Here is a 20,030-nt window from a genome sequence, read left to right on the forward strand (position 1 = left end):
CTGGAGCATGTTTTTATCAAGGAACTCTCTGTACTTTGCTCCGTTCAGCTTTCCCTCGATCCTGACTAGTCTCCCAGTCCCTGCCGCTGACAAACATCCCCACAGCATGATGCTGCCACCACCATGCGTAACCGTAGGGATGGTGCCAGGTTTACTCCAGATGTGACGCTTGGCATTCAGGCCATAGACTTAAATCTTGGTTTCATCAGACCACAGAATCTTGTTTCTCATAGTCTGAGAGTCCTTTCCGTTCCTTTTGGCAAACTCCAAGCGGGCTGTCATGTGCCTTTTACTGAGGAGTTGCTTCCGTCTGGCCACTCTACCTTAAATGCCTGATTGTTGGAGTGCTGCAGAGATGGTTGTCCTTCTAGAACGTTCTCCCATCTCCATAGAGGAACTCTGGAGCTCTGTCAGTTTGACCGTCGGGTTCTTGGTCTCCTTCTTGACCAAGGCCCTTATCCCCTGATTGCAAGTTCTGACTCCCCTGATTGCCTGGTTGCAAGTTCTAGGCAGAGTCTTGGTGGTTCCTAGCATCTTCCTTTTAAGAATGATGGAGGCCGCTGTGTTCTTCGGGACCTTCAATGTTGCAGAATTTTTTGGGTACCCTTCCCAAGATCTGTGCCTCGACACAATCCTGTCTCGGAGGTCTACGGACAATTCCTTCGACCTCATGGCCTGGTTTTTGCTCTGACATGCACTGTCAACTGTGGGACCTTATATAGACTGGTGTGTGCCTTTCCAAATTATGTCCAATCAATTGAATTTACCACAGGTGGACTCCAATCAAGTTGTAGAAACATCTCAATGATTATCAATGGAAACAGGATGCACCGGAGCTCAATTTCAAGTCTCATTGCAAAGGGTCTGAATACTTATGTAAATAAGGTATTTCTGTTGAAATATGTATTTAAAAAAAATTGCTAAAATTTCTATAAAATAAACCGGTTTTGCTTTGTCATTATGGGGTTTTGTGTTTAGATTGATGATAAACATACATTTAATCAATTTTAGAATAAGGCTGTAAAGTTACAAAATTTGGAAAAAGGAAAGGGATGTGAATATTTTCCAAATGCACTGTATAATAACTGGTTATGTCCATTAACATTGATGTTTCATGGACCCAGATTAAGCCTTTTCTTGACTAAAAATAATGATCAATGGGGGGAACCTCCACTGAACCAGTTTTTTATTCCACGAATAGGCTTAATCTGGGCTCAGGAAACGGATCCTATTAAATTCATCAGCCTCTGTGTTTGAATGGTGTGATCATGAAACACTTTTCTTTCAAAATAAACAGCAATACATACTTTATACATAGTGATTTAATCGCAAATGCCAGAACCAGAAGGATTTCCCCTAATATATGCCACACGTTCTTATGTGCCCCATCTTCTCACTTCTCTGTGGAGGCATAATAATTTTACAATGCCTTAAATCCAAGTACTGTGTGGTGAAAGACACTTTCATTGATAAATCAATTTATTTAACTTCTCCATGCCATATCCATAATAAAACAAATCTGAGTCTTGAACTTCCATAGCAACCATGTACCCCTAACTTATACACTGCTGGTTAAGTGTGCCTTGAATTCTAAATTAATCACAGACCGTGTCACCAGCAAAGCACCCCCACACCATAACACCACCTCCTCCATGCTTTACGGTGGGAACTACACATGTAGAGATCATCCATTCACCCACATCAAATTTGGACTCGACCAAAGGACAGATTTCCACCGGTCTAATGTCCATTGCTCGTGTTTCTTGCAATTTCAACCTCTGCATTCCAATGTCTATCCTCTCATGCAGTAACTGCCTCTCCTAAGCTTGCGCCCCTACCATAGAGAGAGTGTAGAATTAGGACTCATCTTTGTATCTGGCATCTGTGACAGCACAGGCAGCGCCATTGAGGCTATCCCCATTTTAAAGTAGTTAATTTCCTTTTGTGTTTGAAAAAAAATGTTTTAAGCTAATAATGGTTTACTGCCACCTGGAGTACTGGAGTCCTGAACCAAATCATGTGATTCATTTATTGTGGCCACTAGATGGCGGTGATATAGCTTATAAACATTTACAAACCATAGGCAACCCAATTTGATCATTGGCTGATCGCTCCCAACCTATAGGAATCTCCATCCAGCTGACTACTTTAAAATGGTGGAGGCCCTCAATGGCAATGTCCATGCTAAAACAGGTTATATCCATCAAGAGTCCTCTATCTATCTCTATGGACCCTACGCATCTGGCGGGAAGATGTCATTAAAAAGTGCTGCCATGGTAAGCACTGCAAGGTGATGTCAAGGGCCTGTTTAGTGCACAATGCACAAACCACAAATATGTCTATCTCTATTGTACAAACACCCCATACTTTGAAAACCAGAAATTATTATAGGTTGCTATGTATGTCATAGCCAGGGAAAACATTTGTTTCCCCTCTAAGCCTGTGGTATCTGCGATGGGGAGGGTGTGTGTGGTGGGGGAGGGCGGATTTACATAGATGTACCCCTACCCCATCCTGTCTGAACTTTGTCTTGCCCTCGCTGAACCTCCGCTCTCTCGTGTATTTGACATTGAACTGCATCTCACTCTTTCTGTTTCCAAGCTGCCAATAAGCTGTATCAAGGTACTCCTCTTCCTCCTCTACTCCCTCGCTTCCTCCCGCCATCCCTTCATCTATGTGCTTTCTAGTGCTTCATGGTATACCAGAACCTCTGTACTTTTTCGATGCTAGAGCATGAAAAACTGTTTGGTACTAGAATTTGTAACTTTCGGTACGTCTATCAAATGTGTCTCATGTTGTGTACTGATTGAGAGAGGATCAGGTCTGTCTATCAGCGCAGCTGATGTCCCCTTATAGCACGAACGCACCGTGCATATCTCTTGCCTGTTCCACTTACTCATTGCTAGAGCTAGCGCTCTAGCCTTTCTTGACAAGGAACCACTGCACTGGGATTCTGGGCTGCATCACGTTAGCTCCAGACTCATTCTGCACAGAAGTTAACACGCTTGAATAATGCAACACGGCATGTAGAACTGTTATTTACTGTTCGCAAAACAATGTCCATAAATTTTGAACACTTTATTTACAATTCAAGAAGATACAGGTAGCTTCCATCTTAAGGGGCTAACTTTCCTTGTTAGCTTACAGTTAAAGCTAAAATCAATTCACTACCCTAATACTTTGTTTGTGACAATGCAAAATATGCAGATTTTCACCTTCAGTCACTTAATAGTCTCCCTCACGCAGAGATACTGATAAAGTATCCCTGCCTCACATCTCCGTCACCGAACCAACTGACTCCGTGTGCAAAGCTTGTGAATGACATCATTACTGGGTTTGTTTTACACTTTTTTAAAAATATATTTTGATTATTTTTTTTGTTGGTTGGGGGCTACAAGTACATTACACAAACTCATACAATCTCATACTCAGTTTGCATTGTCCTGTTGGCTGCCACTCAAAAAAAAAAAGTACATATAAAAAAAAAAAAAAAGTACATAAATGTAAAGTATTGATCAGTATGATCATGTTACCGTATCAAACAATAACAATGAACCCTCCCCATACCACCCCTTCCCCGTAGGCCCGAAAGCAAAGAAAGTAAAAAACGATGAACATTACGTATACCGTGCCTTCAGAAAGTATACACACTCCTTGACTTTTTCCATAGTTTGTTGAATTTAAAATGGATTCAATTGATATTTTGTCACTTGCCTACACACAATACCCCACAATGTCAAAGTGGAATTATGTTTTTAGAAATGTTTATAAATTAAATGAAAAGTTGAAATGTCTTGAGTCAATAAGTATTCAACCCTTATGCTATGAAAAGCCTAAAAATGTGCTTAAGTCACATCAGTTGCATGGACTCAAAATAGTGTTTAACATGATTTTTGAATGACTACTTCATCTCTGTACCCCACACATACAATTATATGTAAGGTCCCTCTGTCAAGCAGTGAATTTCAAACACAGATTCAACCACAAAGACCAGGGAGGTTTTCCAATGCCTCGCAAAGAAAGGCACATATTGGTAGATGGGTAAAAAAAAGCAGACATCGAATATCCCTTTGAGCATGGGGAAGTTATTAATTATTCTTTGGATGGTGTATTTTTTTGTTGTTATTCTGTCTCTTACTGTTCAAATAAACCTACCATTAAAATTATAGACTGATTATTTCTTTGTCAGTGGGCAAACGTACAAAATCAGCAGGGGATGAAATACTTTTTTCCCTCACTGTATATACAGTGCTATGAAAAAGTATTTGCCCCCTTTCTAATTTTCTCTACTTTTGCATATTTGTGATACTGAATGTTATCAGATCTTCAACCAAAACCTAATATTAGATAAAGGGAACATAAGTGAACAAATAACACAACAATTACATATTTATTTCATTTATTTCATAAACAAAGTTGTGCAACACCCATTCCCCTGTGTGAAAAAGTAATTGCCCCCTTACACTCAATAACTGGTTGTGCCACCTTTAGCTGCAATGACTCCAACCAAATGCTTCCTGTAGTTGTTGATCAGTCTCTCACGTCGCTGTGGAGGAATTTTGGCCCACTCTTCCATGCAGAACTGCTTTAACTCAGTGACGTGTGGGTTTTCAAGCATGAACTGCTCGTTTCAACTCCTGCCACAACATCTCAATTGGGATTAGGTCTGGACTTTGACTAGGCCATTCCAAAACTTCCAATTTGTTGCTTTTTAGCAATTTTCATGTAGACTTGATTGTGTGTTTTGGATCATTGTCTTGCTGCATGAACCAGCTGCGCTTCAGCTTCAGCTCACAGACGGATGGTCTAACATCTCCTGTAGAATTCTCTGATACAGAGCAGAATTCATGGTTCCTTCTATTAAGGCAAGTCGTCCAGGTCCTGAGGCAGCAAACCATCACACCACCACCACCATGCTTGACCTTTGGTATGATGTTCTTACTGTGGAATGCAGTGTTTGGTTTTCGCCAGGCATAATGGGACCCATCTCGTCCAAAAAGTTGACTCAAGTTTGCCAAAAAGCACCTGGATGATCATCAATACTCTTGGAAGAACGTTCTATGGACAGATGATTCAAAAGTATAACTTTATGGACGACATGGTTCCAGTAATGCTTGGCAAAAACCAAACTCTGCATTCCACAGTAAGAACATCATACCAAAGGTCAAGCATGGTGGTGTGCAATAGTGTTTAATAATGTTAAACACTATTGCACACAGTGAGTCCATGCAATTTATTATGTGAATTGTAAAGCAAAACTTTACCCCTGAAGTTATTTAAGCTTGCCATAACAAAGGGGTTGAATACTTACTCAAGACATTTCAGCTTTTCATTTGTAATTAATTTGTAAATATTTTGAAAAACATAATTCCACTTCGACATTACAGTGGCTTGCGAAAGTATTCAGCCCCCCTTCACATTTTTTCTATTTTGTTGCCTTACAACCTGGAATTAAAATTGATTTTTTGGGGGTTTGTATAATTTGATTTACACAACATGCCTACCACTTTGAAGATGAAACAGTTTTTTTGTTGTGAAACAAACAAGAAATAAGACAAAAAAACTGAACTTGAGCGTGCATAACTATTCACCCCCCAAAAGTTAATACTTTGTAGAGCCACCTTTTGCAGCAGTTGCAGCTGCAAGTCTCTTGGGGTATGTCTCTATAAGCTTGGCACATCTAGCCACTGGGATTTTTGCCCATTCTTCAAGGCAACACTGCTCCAGCTCCTTCAAAATTGGATGGGTTCCGCTGGTGTAGAGCAATCTTTAAGTCATACCACAGATTCTCAATTGGATTGAGGTCTGGGCTTTGACTAGGCCATTCCAAGACATTTAAATGTTTCCCCTTAAACCTCTCGACTGTTGCTTTAGCACTATGGTTAGGGTCATTGTCCTGCTGGAAGGTGAACCTCCGGCCCAGTCTCAAATCTCTGGAAGACTGAAACAGGTTTCCCTCAAGAATTACCCTGTATATAGCGCCATCCATCATTTCTTCAATTCTGACCAGTTTCCCAGTCCCTGCCCATGAAAACCATCCCCACAGCATGATGCTGCCACCACCATGCTTCACTGTGGGGATGGTGTTCTCGGGGTGATGAGAGGTGTTGGGTTTGAGCCAGACATAGCGTTTTCCTTGATGGCCAAAAAGCTAAATTTTTGTCTCATCTGACCAGAGTACCTTCTTCCATATGTTTGGGGAGTCTCCCATATGCCTTTTGGCGAACACCAAACGTGTTTTGCTTATTTTTTTTCTTTAAGCAATGGCTTTTTTCTAGCCACGCTTCCGTAAAGCCCAGCTCTGTGGAGTGTACGGCTTAAAGTGGTCCTATGGACAGATACTCCAATCTCCACTGAGGAGCTTTGTAGCTCTTTCAGGGTTATCTTTGGTCTCTTTGTTGCCTCTCTGATTAATGCCCTCCTTGCCTTGTCCATGCGTTTAGGTGGTCGGCCCTCTCTTGGCAGGTTTGTTGTGGTGGATTTATTGGTGCTCCGTGGGATGCTCAAAGTTTCTGATATTTTTTTTATAACCCAACCCTGATCTGTACTTATCCACAACTTTTTCCTGACCTGTTTGGAGAGCTCCTTGGTCTTCATGGTGCTGCTTCCTTGGTGGTGCCCCTTGCTTAGTGGTGTTGCAGACTCTGGGGCCTTTCACAACAGGTGTACAGTGGGGGAAAAAGTATTTAGTCAGCCACCAATTGTGCAAGTTCTCCCACTTAAAAAGATGAGAGGCCTGTAATTTTCATCATAGGCAACTATGACAGACAAAATGAGGAAAAAAAATCCAGAAAATCACATTGTATGAATTTATTTGCAAATTATGGTGGAAAATAAGTATTTGGTCAATAACAAAAGTTTCTCAATACTTTGTTATATACCCTTTGTTGGCAATGACACAGGTCAAACGTTTTCTGTAAGTCTTCAAGGTTTTCACACATACTTGCTGGTATTTTGGCCCATTCCTCCATGCAGATCTCCTCTAGAGCAGTGATGTTTTAGGGCTGTCGCTGGGCAACACGGACTTTCAACTCCCTCCAAAGATTTTCTATGGGGTTGAGACTGGCTAGGCCACTCCAGGACCTTGAAATGCTTCTTACGAAGCCACTCCTTCGTTGCCCGGGCAGTGTGTTTGGGATCATTGTCATGCTGAAAGACCCAGCCACGTTTCATCTTCAATGCCCTTGCTGATGGAAGGAGGTTTTCACTCAAAATCTCACGATACATGGCCCCATTCATTCTTTCCTTTACACGGATCAGTCGTCCTGGTCCCTTTGCAGAAAAACAGCCCCAAAGCATGATGTTTCCACCCCCATGCTTCACAGTAGGTATGGTGTTCTTTGGATGCAACTCAGCATTCTTTGTCCACAAAACACAACGAGGTGAGTTTTTACCAAAAAGTTCTATTTTGGTTTCATCTGACCATATGACATTCTCCCAATCCTCTTCTGGATCATCCAAATGCACTCTAGCAAACTTCAGACGGGCCTGGACATGTACTGGCTTAATAGGGGGACACGTCTGGCACTGCAGGATTTGAGTCCCTGGCGGCGTAGTGTGTTACTGATGGTAGGCTTTGTTACTTTGGTCCCAGCTCTCTGCAGGTCATTCACTAGGTCCCCCCGTGTGGTTCTGGGATTTATGCTCACCGTTCTTGTGATCATTTTGACCCCACGGGGTGAGATCTTGCATGGAGCCCCAAATCGAGGGAGATTATCAGTGGTCTTGTATGTCTTCCATTTCCTAATAATTGCTCCCACAGTTGATTTCTTCAAACCAAGCTGCTTACCTATTGCAGATTCAGTCTTCCCAGCCTGGTGCAGGTCTACAATTTTGTTTCTGGTGTCCTTTGACAGCTCTTTGGTCTTGGCCATAGTGGAGTTTGGAGTGTGACTGTTTGAGGTTGTGGACAGGTGTCTTTTATACTGATAACAAGTTCAAACAGGTGCCATTAATACAGGTAATGAGTGGAGGACAGAGGAGCCTCTTAAAGAAGAAGTTAGAGGTCTGTGAGAGCCAGAAATCTTGCTTGTTTGTAGGTGACCAAATACTTATTTTCCACCATAATTTGCAAATAAATTCATTAAAAATCCTTCAACAATTCTCAATTTGTCTGTCATAGTTGACGTGTACCTATGATGAAAATTACAGGCCTCTCATCTTTTTAAGTGGGAGAACTTGCACAATTGGTGGCTGACTAAATAAATTTTTTCCCCCACTGTATATTTACTGAGATCTTGTGACACTTAGATTGCACACAGGTGGACTTTATTTAACCAATTATGTGTCTCCTGAAGGTAATTGGTTGCACCAGATCTTATTTAGGGGCTTCATAGCAAAGGGGGTGAATACATATGCACGCACCACTTTTCCGATATTTTTCTTTTAGAATTTTTTGGAACAAGTTAATTTCTTAATTTCACTTCACCAATTTGGACTATTTTGTGTATGTCCATTACATGAAATCCAAATAAAAATCAATTTAAATTACAGGTTGTAATGCAACAAAATAGGAAAAACGCCAAGGGGGATGAATACTTTTGCAAGGCACTCTATGTGGTATTGTGTGTAGGCCGGTGACATATCTCCATTTAATCCATTTTAAATTCAGGCTATATCACAACATTTCAAAAGTCCAGGGGGTGTGAACACTTTCTGAAGGCGCTGTATATATATTTTGTTTATATGTATGTGTTGGGCTTTATCAATTTTTGTCATTTTTTATGTTGTGCTTTAGCTGAGATAATTTTTTTAGAGTCAAGTGTTTTTGTCTAGGCCTTAATTGTTCCGTATAACAAATCCCGCTATGCCCTCAGGCGAACCATCACACAGGCAAAGCGTCAATACAGGACTAAGATTGAATCCTACTACACCGGCTCTGACAGTTGTCTGATGTGGCAGGGCTTGCAAACTATTACTTCTACAAAGGGAAACCCAGCCGCAAGCTGCCCACTTGTCACATGCATGAGAGTACCAGCTGTTCCGGACGAAAGACCTTTAAACAGGTCAACATTCACAAGGCTGCGGGGCCAGACGGATTACCAGGACGTGTACTCAGAGTATGCGCGGACCAACTAGCAAGTGTCTTCACTGACATTTTCAACCTCTCCCTGACCTAGTCGGTAATACCTACATGTTTCAAGCAGACCTCCATAGTTCCTGTGCCCAATAAAGCGAAGGTAACCTGCTTAATTGACTACCGCCCCTTAGCACTCACGTCAGTAGCCGTGAAGTGGTTTGAAGGGCTGGTCATGCCTCACATCAACACCATCATCCCGGAAAACCTAGACCCACTCCAATTCGCATACCGCCCCAACAGATCCACAGATGACGTTACAACCTGGACAAAAGGAACAACTATGTGAGAATGCTGTTCATTGACTACAGTTCAGCGTTCAACACCATAGTGCCCACAAAGCTCATCACTAAGCTAAGGACCCTGGGACTAAACACCTCCCTGGATCCTGGACTTCCTGACGGGCCGCCCCCAGGTGGTAACGGTAGGCAACAACACATCTACCACACTGATCCTCAACACGGGGCCCCTCAGCGGTGCGTGCTTAGTCCCTTTCCTGTACTCCCTGTTCACCCTTGACTGCATGGCCAAGCACGACTCCAACACCATCATTAATCTTGCTGACAGCCCTGATCACTGGCAACGATGAGACAGCCTATAGGGAGGAGGTCAGAGACCTGGCAGTGTGGTGCCAGGACAACAACCTCTCCCTCAACGTGAGGAAGACAAAGGAGCTGATCCTGGACTACAGAAAAAGGATGGCCGAACACGCCCCCATTCACATCGACGGGGCTGTAGTGGAGCGGGTCGAGAGTTTCAAGTTCCTTGGTGTCCACATCACCAACAAACTATCATGGTCCAAACACACCAAGACAGTCGTGAAGAGGGCACGACAACTTCTCCCCCTTAGAAGACAGAAGATTTGGCATTGGTCCCCGGATCCTCAAAAAGTTTATACAGCTGCACCATCGAGAGCATCCTGACCGGTTGCATCACCGCCTGGTATGGAAACTGCTCGGCATCTGACCGTAAGGCGCTACAGAGGGTACGGGCCAGTATACCACTGAGCCAAGCTTCCTGCCATCCAGGACCTCTATGCTAGGCAGTGTCAGAGGAAGGCCCAAATAATTGTCAGGCTCCAGTCACCCAAGTCATAGACTGTTCTCTCTGCTACCGCACGGCAAGCGGTACCGGAGCGCCAATTCTATGTCCAAAAGGCTCCTTAACAGCTTCTACCCCCAAGCCATAAGACTTTTTAAATTAATTAATTAATTAAATGGCCACCCAGACTATTCTACACTGCTACTACTCGCTGGTTATAGTCTATGCATATTAACTTTACCCCTACCTACATGTACAAATTACCTCGATTTACCTGTACTCCCGCACATTGACTCGGTATCGGTTCCCCCTGTAAATAGCCTCGTTATTTTATTGTGTTATTATTAATTTATTTAAATAAATACATGTTAGTATAATTTTGTTCTTAATTTTTACTTTTAGTTTATTTAGTAAATATTTTCTGAACTTTATTTTCTTAACTGTATTGTTGGTTAAGGGCTTGTAAGTAAGCATTTCACGGTAAGGTCTACACCTGTTGTATTCGCATGTGTCAAAAACAGTTTGATTTGACTAGCACTCTTGACATGATCGCCTCCCTCACAACTAGATACTGAAGAAAATTATCCCTGCCTCACACCTCATTCTACACCGAACCAACTGACTCCCTGTGCAAAGCTCGTGAAAAACGTAATTACTGGTTAAAAAGAGAGCTCGTACTTTTATAAAAGAAGAGATTGATACTTTTATGCAAATGTTTTTCAGTACACTAAAAAAAGTTCAAAATGTAAGGGAAACAGATTGTCATCTGTAGCGCTAATGAAATCAGCCAAAACAAGCTCAATAACTTAATATACAATGCATTCGGAAAGTGTTCACACCCTTTCCCTTTTTCCACGTTTTGTTACATTACAGCCTTATTCTACAATGGATTACAAAAAAAATCCCAATCTACACACAATACCCCATAATGACTAAGTAAAAACAGGTTTTTAGAAATGTTGGCAAATGTATTACAAATAAAAAACAGAAGTACCCTTATTTACATAAGTATTCAGACCCTTTGCTATGAGACTCGAAATTGTCCACCTGTAGTAAATTAATTGGACATGATTTGGAAAGGCACACACCTGTCTATATAAGGTCCCACTGTTGACAGTGCATGTCAGAGCAAAAACCAAGCCATGAGGTTGAAGGAATTGTCCGTAGAGCTCCGAGACGACAGGATTTTGTCGAGGCACAGATCTGAGGAATGGTACCCAAAAAATTCTGCAGCTTTGAAGGTCCCCAAGAACACAGTGGCCTCCATCATTCTTAATTTGAAATAGTTTGGAACCACCAAGACTCTTCCTAGAGCTGGCCGCCCGGCCAAACTGAGGAATTGGGGTAGAAGGGAGGTGACCCTTGGTCACTCTGACTGAGCTCTAGAGTTCCTCTGTGGAGGTGGGAGAACCTTCCAGAAGGACAACCATCTCTGCAGCACTCCACCAATCAGGCCTTTTGGTAAAGTGGCCAGACGGAAGCCATTCCTCAGTAAAAGGCACATGACAGCCCGCTTGGAGTTTGCCAAAAGGCACCTAAAGGACTCTCAGACCATGAGAATCAAGATTCTCTGGTCTGATGAAACCAAGATTGAAATTTTTGGCCTGAATGCCAAGCGTCACATCTGGAGGAAACCTGGCACCATCCCTACGGTGACGTATGGTTGTGGCAGCATCATGCTGTGGGATGTTTTTCAGCAGCAGGGATTGGGAGACTAGTCAGGATCAAGGGGAAGATGAACGGAGAAAAGTACAGAGAGATCCTTGACCAGAGCGCTCAGGTCCTAAGACTGGGACAAAGGTTCACCTTCCAACAGGACAATGACCCTAAGCACACAGCCAAGACAACACAGGAGTGGCTTCGGGACAAGTTTCTGAAATGTCCTTGAGTGGCCCAGCCCGGACTTGAACCTAATCGAACATCTCTGGAGAGACCTGAAAATAGCTGTGCAGCGACGCTCCCCATCCAACCTGACAGAGCTTGAGAGGATATGCATAGAAGAATGGGAGAAACTCTCCAAATACAGATGTGCCAAGCTTGTAGCGTCATACCCAAGAAGACGCGAGGCTGTAATCGCTGCCAAAGTACTGAGTAAAGGGTCTGAATACTTATGTAAATGTGATATTTCTGTTTTTTATTTCTAATAAATTAGCAAACATTTCTAAAAACCTGTTTTTGCTTTGTCATTATAGGGTATTGTGTTTAGATTGAATAAGGCTGTAACGTAACAAAATGTGGAAAAAGTCAAGTGGTCTGAATACTTTCCGAATGCACTGTATGCACACACTCCTATTGAATATGCATTCACCTGTATTGTGGTCCTATGCTACGTCTTGATTTATAATAATATGCCATTTAGCAGACATTTTTATCCAAAGCGACTTACAGTCATGTGTGCATACATTTTTACGTATGGGTGGTCCCGGGGATCGAATCCACTACCCTGGCGTTAGAAGCGCCATGCTCTACCAATTGAGCTACAGAGGACCCAGTTTATCAGTAGATTTACCTTCAAATAAATGATAACCATTATGTTATGCAGTTAGATTGGTAAAAACAAAGTCAAATTGAGTGTGTAATTGATTAATTAATGCATTCATGGCTCTCTGAAAAATTGACATAAAAAATGTCAAATGTAATGATATTTAACTCAAAAGATGCCCAACAATTGAACTGCACTAGCTGAGTTTCTGTCTGGATGAAGTGCTGTTCTGTGACTATTTTTTTTTTTGCTGTGGTATCGTTTTGGAATCTAGTATCATGATGATATCGAGTATTGTGATACTAAACCTGGTATTGGTATCGAAGTCAAAGTTCTGGTATCATGACAACACTAGTGCTTTCCGTCCTTTCTCTCCCACGTCTCCTCCAATCTACGTCTTCATCAATTCTGAAACATTATTTTTGCACAAATCTCACTCAGAGCTAATTTGTAGTTCAGTCATGAAGTCTGACTTCCATTCAATTCTGAGGAGAACATTCCTCCAAAAGTTACCTTCCCCCCCCCATCCTGCTCTCCTAGACACTCATCCGATTGCTTATGTGTTTTCTTAGTAGTCTTTGAATTGTGAAGTTGTTATTCACCCTATATTTGCAGCCATTTTTTAGTGAGACTACTAGTATCTATAAGCTCAGATAAGCAAAACCTTTGGTGGCATAGGCATATCTGTATATATCATGAAAGAAGGGCATTCTAAGGGTCTGTTTTGACGAGGCTACAGGATGTGAAAAATTCAAGGGACTTGGGTGCTCTTTTCCCTCTTGTCTGTGTTGGCAATGCATACTGAAAACTGGCTTCTCATACTACTCTCCCTCTGCTTTCTATCCTTCTTTTCTCTCTCATGTCATCCCTGCCTACATCTCCCCTTCTTTTCTTCCATTCAATGCTGTGAATGGGTGACTGTTTGTTAGCTCGCTCAGGAAAATGCTGTTTTCACACTATTGTGCCAAACCGTACTGTGCTGGATTGGGTATTTTCCTTTCACGTTGTCATTTTCAGCACAGTTCCAAGAACTATGGTGGATGTATAACCAGGCCAGCACAGTACGCCTCTGCTAGGCTCAGCTGGGTAGTGTGAAATAGGCTGAACATGCTCCGGTCCAATTGAAATGTCCTGTCTCTTTTACTCTTTAGTCAGGAAATGGAATGATAATTTCTGTCTCTACACAGGACACTATTGCAATAATGAACCTCTTCCATGTCTGTGTGTCTGTAGGTTATCGACCCAGTGGCGCCCAGATACACAGCCCTGTCAGGATCCTACTCCGTCCCTGTCGTCATCCCCGAAGCACCAGAGGAGATGAAGAAGGCCGTCAAACACCCCAAGGTAAATAAATTGGTCATTTAGCAGACGCTCTTATCCAGAGCGACTTACAGGAGCAATTAGGGTTAAGTGCCTTGCTCAAGGGCACATCGACAGATTTTTCACCTAGTCGGCTCTGGGATTAGAACTAGCGACCTTTCGGTTACTGGCACAACGCTCTTAACCACTAAGCTACCTGCCGCCCCTAGGTACATTGTGTTGGCAAGGTACATTGATGTCTATTATTTGCACTCTTGTCTCTGGAATGGCAAGCTATTCCCTACGATGTGCACTCCTATACTACCAAAGCCTGGCCAAAAGTAGAGCATGATATAGCGATTAGGGTAACATATTGGACACACCCTGACTAGATAGAAGTATTGCACTCTTATCTAGTGTTCAGCAGCCAAAGCATGATGTGTATATTACTCTGACAATGCTAAAATGGATAGTTCCCCCCACAAGTAAAGTTGAGGATATGTGATGAGTAGTAAATAATCAACCAACTAAATCTTGCCCAAATGAATAGCCTAACCGAGGGGTTTTCAAACTGCAGTCCACAATTGTATTTGTGACTCGTTTCAGGAAACGAAGTGTATGTCACGCATCTCTACCTAACAGGAGAGCCATTTGAACATAAACTTTTTTGACAGAAATGCCTTCTGGTACATGTCAACTTTCATGTGCCTTAATAACAAACTTGTATACCATCTGTAAATACAATTGTTAAATTACGAGCCTAATTGGTTTAGCCACAGAAAAAGACAGCATCTGAGTGGCGCAGCAATCTAAGGCACTGCATCAGTGCTAGAGGCGTCACTACAGACCCTGGTTCGATTCCAGGCTTTATCACAATCATGCCGTGATTGGGAGTTCCATAGGGCGCCGCACAATTGGCCCAGCGTCGTCCGGGTTTGGCCGGGGTAGGCCGTCAATTAATGTAGGAGAATATAATACGCACGTTTGCTCAACAGTCCCGTATATGGGACACCAATCCCGTAGAGGTTAACTGACTTGCCTAGTTAAATAAAGGTTAAAAAAAATAACCTTCACGCTAGCCATGATTGGCTAAGATAATGAATGGGCTGGACATGCCAAGAGATTAGTTCGGATTGGTCTGCCATGTAGCACGCTTCTGTCTATTTGAGCTGGTCAGTATGTGTAGGTAATCCTTTCGAAATCTGCTTTTTTAAAAATATATCACATAGTAGAACTGCATATGGACCGAGTTTTGACATCAGTGGAGTTAGAGTATGATAGCCCTGTCTCCGGATTACATCTTCAAACTAAGGGCAACCATGGCATCCGTGACAGAGAGGGAGAAGCATCCATCCATGTAGACAGGTAAGATAGTCTAGCTAGCTACATTTTCAGATAATACACGTTTCTATTTTTGTCAGTCGTTTTCATTTCAAGTTAAAGTGTACTGTTAGCTAACTAGCTAACGTTAGCTGGCTGGCTCGCTAGCTAACGGTACGTGTATGATCTGTGTAGTAATATTATTCGTGTCTCAGAGCCATTTGCTTTGCTAGTTACAGCCTAATGTTAGCTAGCTAACATTGAACCTGGTTGGTTAGCTACCAGCAGGTTCATGCAGAGTAGTAACGTCATGAGTTGGGATTATGGTTCATTGTTTAGCTAGCTAGCTACATGTCTTAACAGAAGACTGTATGCAAGTAACCATTTCAATAGATTGTTAATGATGTCACTGCGACAACTGTTGATAGACGAAGCTGGTAAATTCGCTCTGGCTATCTACTCCGATTTCAGAGCACTCTCGTCTGAGTGTGCCAGAGCGCAGAATAACTGACGAATTTACAAACGCTCAACACCCGTTGAATATGGCCGGTGTCAGTAAACGTTGGCAAAAAAGCATAATTAAATTGTTGCCAGCAGCACAATTGCAGTCACTAACACTCTGGATAACATAAAAACAGCATAACCACCTCTGCAAGCACGCGTAAAATGGTCAGAGTGAGCTGTTCTCTCATTTGTGTCTGGAAGTAGCTAGCCAATGTTAGCCAGTTAGCTTGGGTGCTTGACTGCTGCTGTTAGGACAGAACGCTCGGATCAACCCTCGGCCAGAGAGTCCAGTGTGCGCTCTGAACGCTCTGAGAGTGAAACGCTCTAAATTTACGGACGGACAATCCTGACAACGCTCTGAGAATACAAACGCCCAGAACACACACTGGCACTCCAGATTAATTTACGAACACACCCGTAGTATAAATCAGCCTTTAGTCTTGAAATCTTTGGTAGTTTAGTACATAGCCGCACATGTGAATCCTTAAAGAGATGGGTGGGGCTAAGGCTTAAAAGGGTGTGAATGATGCTGAATGGGTGTAGACAAAGAAGAGCTCTCAAGTAGGTACCAAAACATTAATGGGCCATTTTCTCAAAAGTGAGGTTACAAGTTTATCAACTTTAAAGCAGAATTACTTTCCAATTGTTCCTCAACTGTAGTGTATGATATACCGTTTTCTATTCTCTACTTTTATCCAATGTAAAAAACACAATTTCAAATTTTCCTACATAAGATAGAATCAAGCTGGTCGGTCACATTTTTATTTTTTTTATGTGTAGAATAATTATTTTATAAAAATTGTTAGCTACAACAGTATACCATCGTGAATACAATTTTTATGTCTCTGTGTCCTATATGAAGAAAGTTGGATGTCGTTTCATGAGCTAATGATAACCAGCACAACAACTGGAAGTCTACGGGAACAGTTAGCATGCAAGCTGGTCCTGTTCAACTGACTCTGGGGAGTTAGATAAATGGCTTCATTGCTAAAATCTCAAACTATCCCTTTAATATGAGGAAATTAGTCATTGTCGCTAATTAGTTTTTTTCTGTATAGAAAATTCTTAGGCAGGCCGTCTAAGTGGACATTTTCGGGATGGAAAAACTGTCAATTTAAATGAACAAAACCAGATAGGAAGCATGCAGAACATATATTGAACTATATACAGTGCATTCAGAAAGTTTTCAGACCCCTTGACTTGTTCCAAATTTTGTTACGTTACAGCCTTATTCTAAAATTGATTTAAAAAATCCTCATCAATCTACACACAATACCCCATAATGACCAAGCAAAAACACGTTTTTAGAATTCTTTGCAAATGTATATTAAAAAAACTATAACATTTACATAAGTATTCAGACCCTTTACTCAGTACTTTGTTGAAGCACCTTTGGCAGTGATTACAGCCTCGAGTCTTCTTGGGTATGACGCTACAAACTTTTGGCACACAGGAAAACGCTCATCCAGAGGCAGCGCTGCTATTGGCCAGGGACTTTAATGCAGGGAAACTTAAATCCGTTCTACCTCATTTCTACCAGCATGTTAAATGTGCAACCAGGGGGAAAAAAAACTCTAGACCACCTTTTCGCCCCACACAGATACGCGTACAAAGCTCTTCCTCGCCCTCCATTTGGCAAATCTGACCATAACTCTATCCTCCTGATTCCTGCTTATAAGCTAAAACTGAAGCAGGAAGCACCAGTGACTCGATTTACTAAGGAAGTAGTCAGATTACGCAGATGCTAAGCTACAGGACTGTTTTGCTAGCACAGACTGGAATATGTTCCGGGGTTCTTCCGATAGCATTGAGTAGTACACCACATCAGTCACTGGCTTCATCAATAAGTGCATCGATGACGTCATCCCCACAGTGACCGTACGTACATACCACAACCAGAAGCCATGAATTACAGACAACATCCGCACTGATCTAAAGGGCAGAGCTGCCACTTTCAAGGAGCGGGACTCTAACCCGGACGCTTATAAGAAATCCCGCTATGCCCTCCGACGAACCATCAAACAAGCAAAGAGTCAATACAGGACTAAGATTGAATCGTACTACAACGGCTCCGACGCTCGTCGGATGTGGCATGGCTAGAAAACTATTACATACTACAAAGGGAAGCACAGCCGCGAGCTGCCCAGTGACACAAGCCTACTAGACGAGCTAAATCACTTCTATGCTCGATTCGAGGCAAGCAACCCCGAAGCATGCATGAGAGCATCAGCTGTTCCTGACGGGCCGCCCCCAGGTGTTAAGGGTAGGGAACAACACATCTCACGCTGATCCTCAACACGGGGGCCCCTCAGGGGTGCGTGCTCAGTCCCCTCCTGTTCACCCATGACGGCATGGCCAGGCACAACTCCAACACCATCATTAAGTTTGCCGACGACACATCAGTGGTAGGCCTGATCACCGATAACGATGAGACAGCCTATAGGGAGGTGGTCAGAGACATTGCCGTGTGGTGCTAGGATAACAACCTCTCCCTCAACATGATCAAGACAAAGGAGATGATTGTGGACTACAGGAAAAAAAAGAGGACTGAGCACGCCCCCATTCTCATCGACGGGGCTGTAGTGAAACAGGTTGACAGCTTCAAGTTCCTTGGTGTCCACATCACCAACAAACTATCATGGTCCAAACACACCAAGACAGTCGTGAAGAGTGCACGACAAAGCCTATTCCCCCTCAGGAGACTGAAAAGATTTGGCATGGGTCCTCAGAAGTTATACAGCTGCACCATCAAGAGCATCCTGACTGGTTGCATCACCGCCTGGTATGGCAACTGCTCGGCCTCAGACCGCAAGGCACTACAGAGGGTAGTGCATATGGCCCAGTACATCACTGGGGCCAAGCTTCCTGCCATCCAGGACCTCTATACCAGGCGGTGTCAGAGGAAGGCCCTAAAAATGGTCAAAGACTCCAGCCACCATAGTCATAGACTGTTCTCTCTACTACCACAGACTGTTCTCTGAACTAGTGTAGCCCACAGCCATATGACATAGCCAGATCAGGGCCTAACATAAGGACAACTCATACCTTCATATCATGTTTCTTTAGACCTGTCTAAAGTAAATAATGGACTTATTGTGATGGTGTATGCTATATTGCATGGATTTATTAGCCTTTAGATGTTCCAAAGGTCTGCATCAGTGGATTGTAACACTCACATCTGAGTTCCAAACTGCCTCTGGAAGTAACGTCAGCACAAGAACTGTTGGTTGGGAGCTTCATGAAATGGGTTTCCATTGCCGAGCAGCCGCACACAAGCCTAAGATCACCATGCACAGTGCAAAGCGTTGGCTGGAGTGGTGTAAAGCTCGCCGACATTGGACTCTGGAGCAGTGGAAACGCGTTCTCTGGAGTGATGAATCACGCTTCGCCATCTGGCAGTCTGACGGACAAATAAGGATTTGGCGGATGCCAGGAGAACGCTACCTGCCCCAATGCATAGTGCCAACTGTAAAGTTTGGTGGAGGAGAAATAATGGTCTGGGGCTCTTTTTCATGTTTCCGGCTAGGCCCCTTACTTCCAGTGAAGGGAAATCTTAACCCTATAGCATACAATTACATTTTAGACGATTTTGTGCTTCCAACTTTGTGGTAACAGTTTAGGGAAGGCCCTTTCCTTTTTCAGCATGACAAGGCCCCCGTGCCCAAAGCTAGGTCCGTACAGAAATTGTTAGTTGAGATCGGTGTGTAAGAACTTGACTGGCCTGCACAGGGCTTGACCTCAACCCCATCGAACACCTTTGGGATGAATTGGAACGCCGACTGCGAGTCTGGCCTAATCGCCCAACATCACTGCCCGACCTCACTAATGCTCTTGTGGCTGAATGGAAGCAAGTCCCTGCAGCAATGTTCCAACATCTAGTGGAAAACCTTCCCAGAAGAGTGGAGGCTGTTAAAGCAGCAAAGGGGGGACTTTGAAATGAGATGTTCGACGAGCAGATGTCCGCATACCTTTGGTCATTTAGTGTGTGTATATAATAGCATCTTTTGAAATAAATCGAGACAGTCAGGGAGAATTGCAAATTCCAAAAACCGTCCATTCATGCCCAGTGATTTTGTTATGTTTGAGTAGAGGAGCACCGCATTAGCCATGGCAAAATGCATAGAATTTCAGGAAATTAGTTTCAAAACTGCACAATGTTCTTTATGCTGCCAAGATACCTTTTCTAGCTAATAGTCTGTTAGAATTTACACTTCCTCTTCAATGAACTGAGTCCAAATAATGAAAGCGTCTACCAAATGTATTCATTTTAAAATGTTGATTACTTCTACTTGATAATAAGACAACATA

The 20,030-nt window shown here is 42.8% G+C and overlaps 1 protein-coding gene across 3 annotated transcripts in view; it reads left to right on the forward strand.

Moving 5' to 3' along the window:
• Nucleotides 1–20,030, forward strand: part of eprs1 (glutamyl-prolyl-tRNA synthetase 1) — an 86,178-nt gene that overhangs the window by 33,721 nt on the left and 32,427 nt on the right. For 2 of the 3 annotated variants that reach the window (XM_041855654.2, XM_041855651.2), the window contains exons 13-14: nucleotides 2,602–2,622; nucleotides 13,833–13,943. In XM_041855654.2, the coding sequence (XP_041711588.2) occupies nucleotides 2,602–2,622; nucleotides 13,833–13,943 (132 nt within the window). The remainder of the gene's footprint in view (nucleotides 1–2,601; nucleotides 2,623–13,832; nucleotides 13,944–20,030) is intronic. The other variant, XM_041855653.2, reaches the window with a different exon arrangement.

The sequence above is a fragment of the Coregonus clupeaformis genome, chromosome 29 (assembly GCF_020615455.1).
Source record: "Coregonus clupeaformis isolate EN_2021a chromosome 29, ASM2061545v1, whole genome shotgun sequence".
Lineage (NCBI taxonomy): Eukaryota > Metazoa > Chordata > Actinopteri > Salmoniformes > Salmonidae > Coregonus > Coregonus clupeaformis.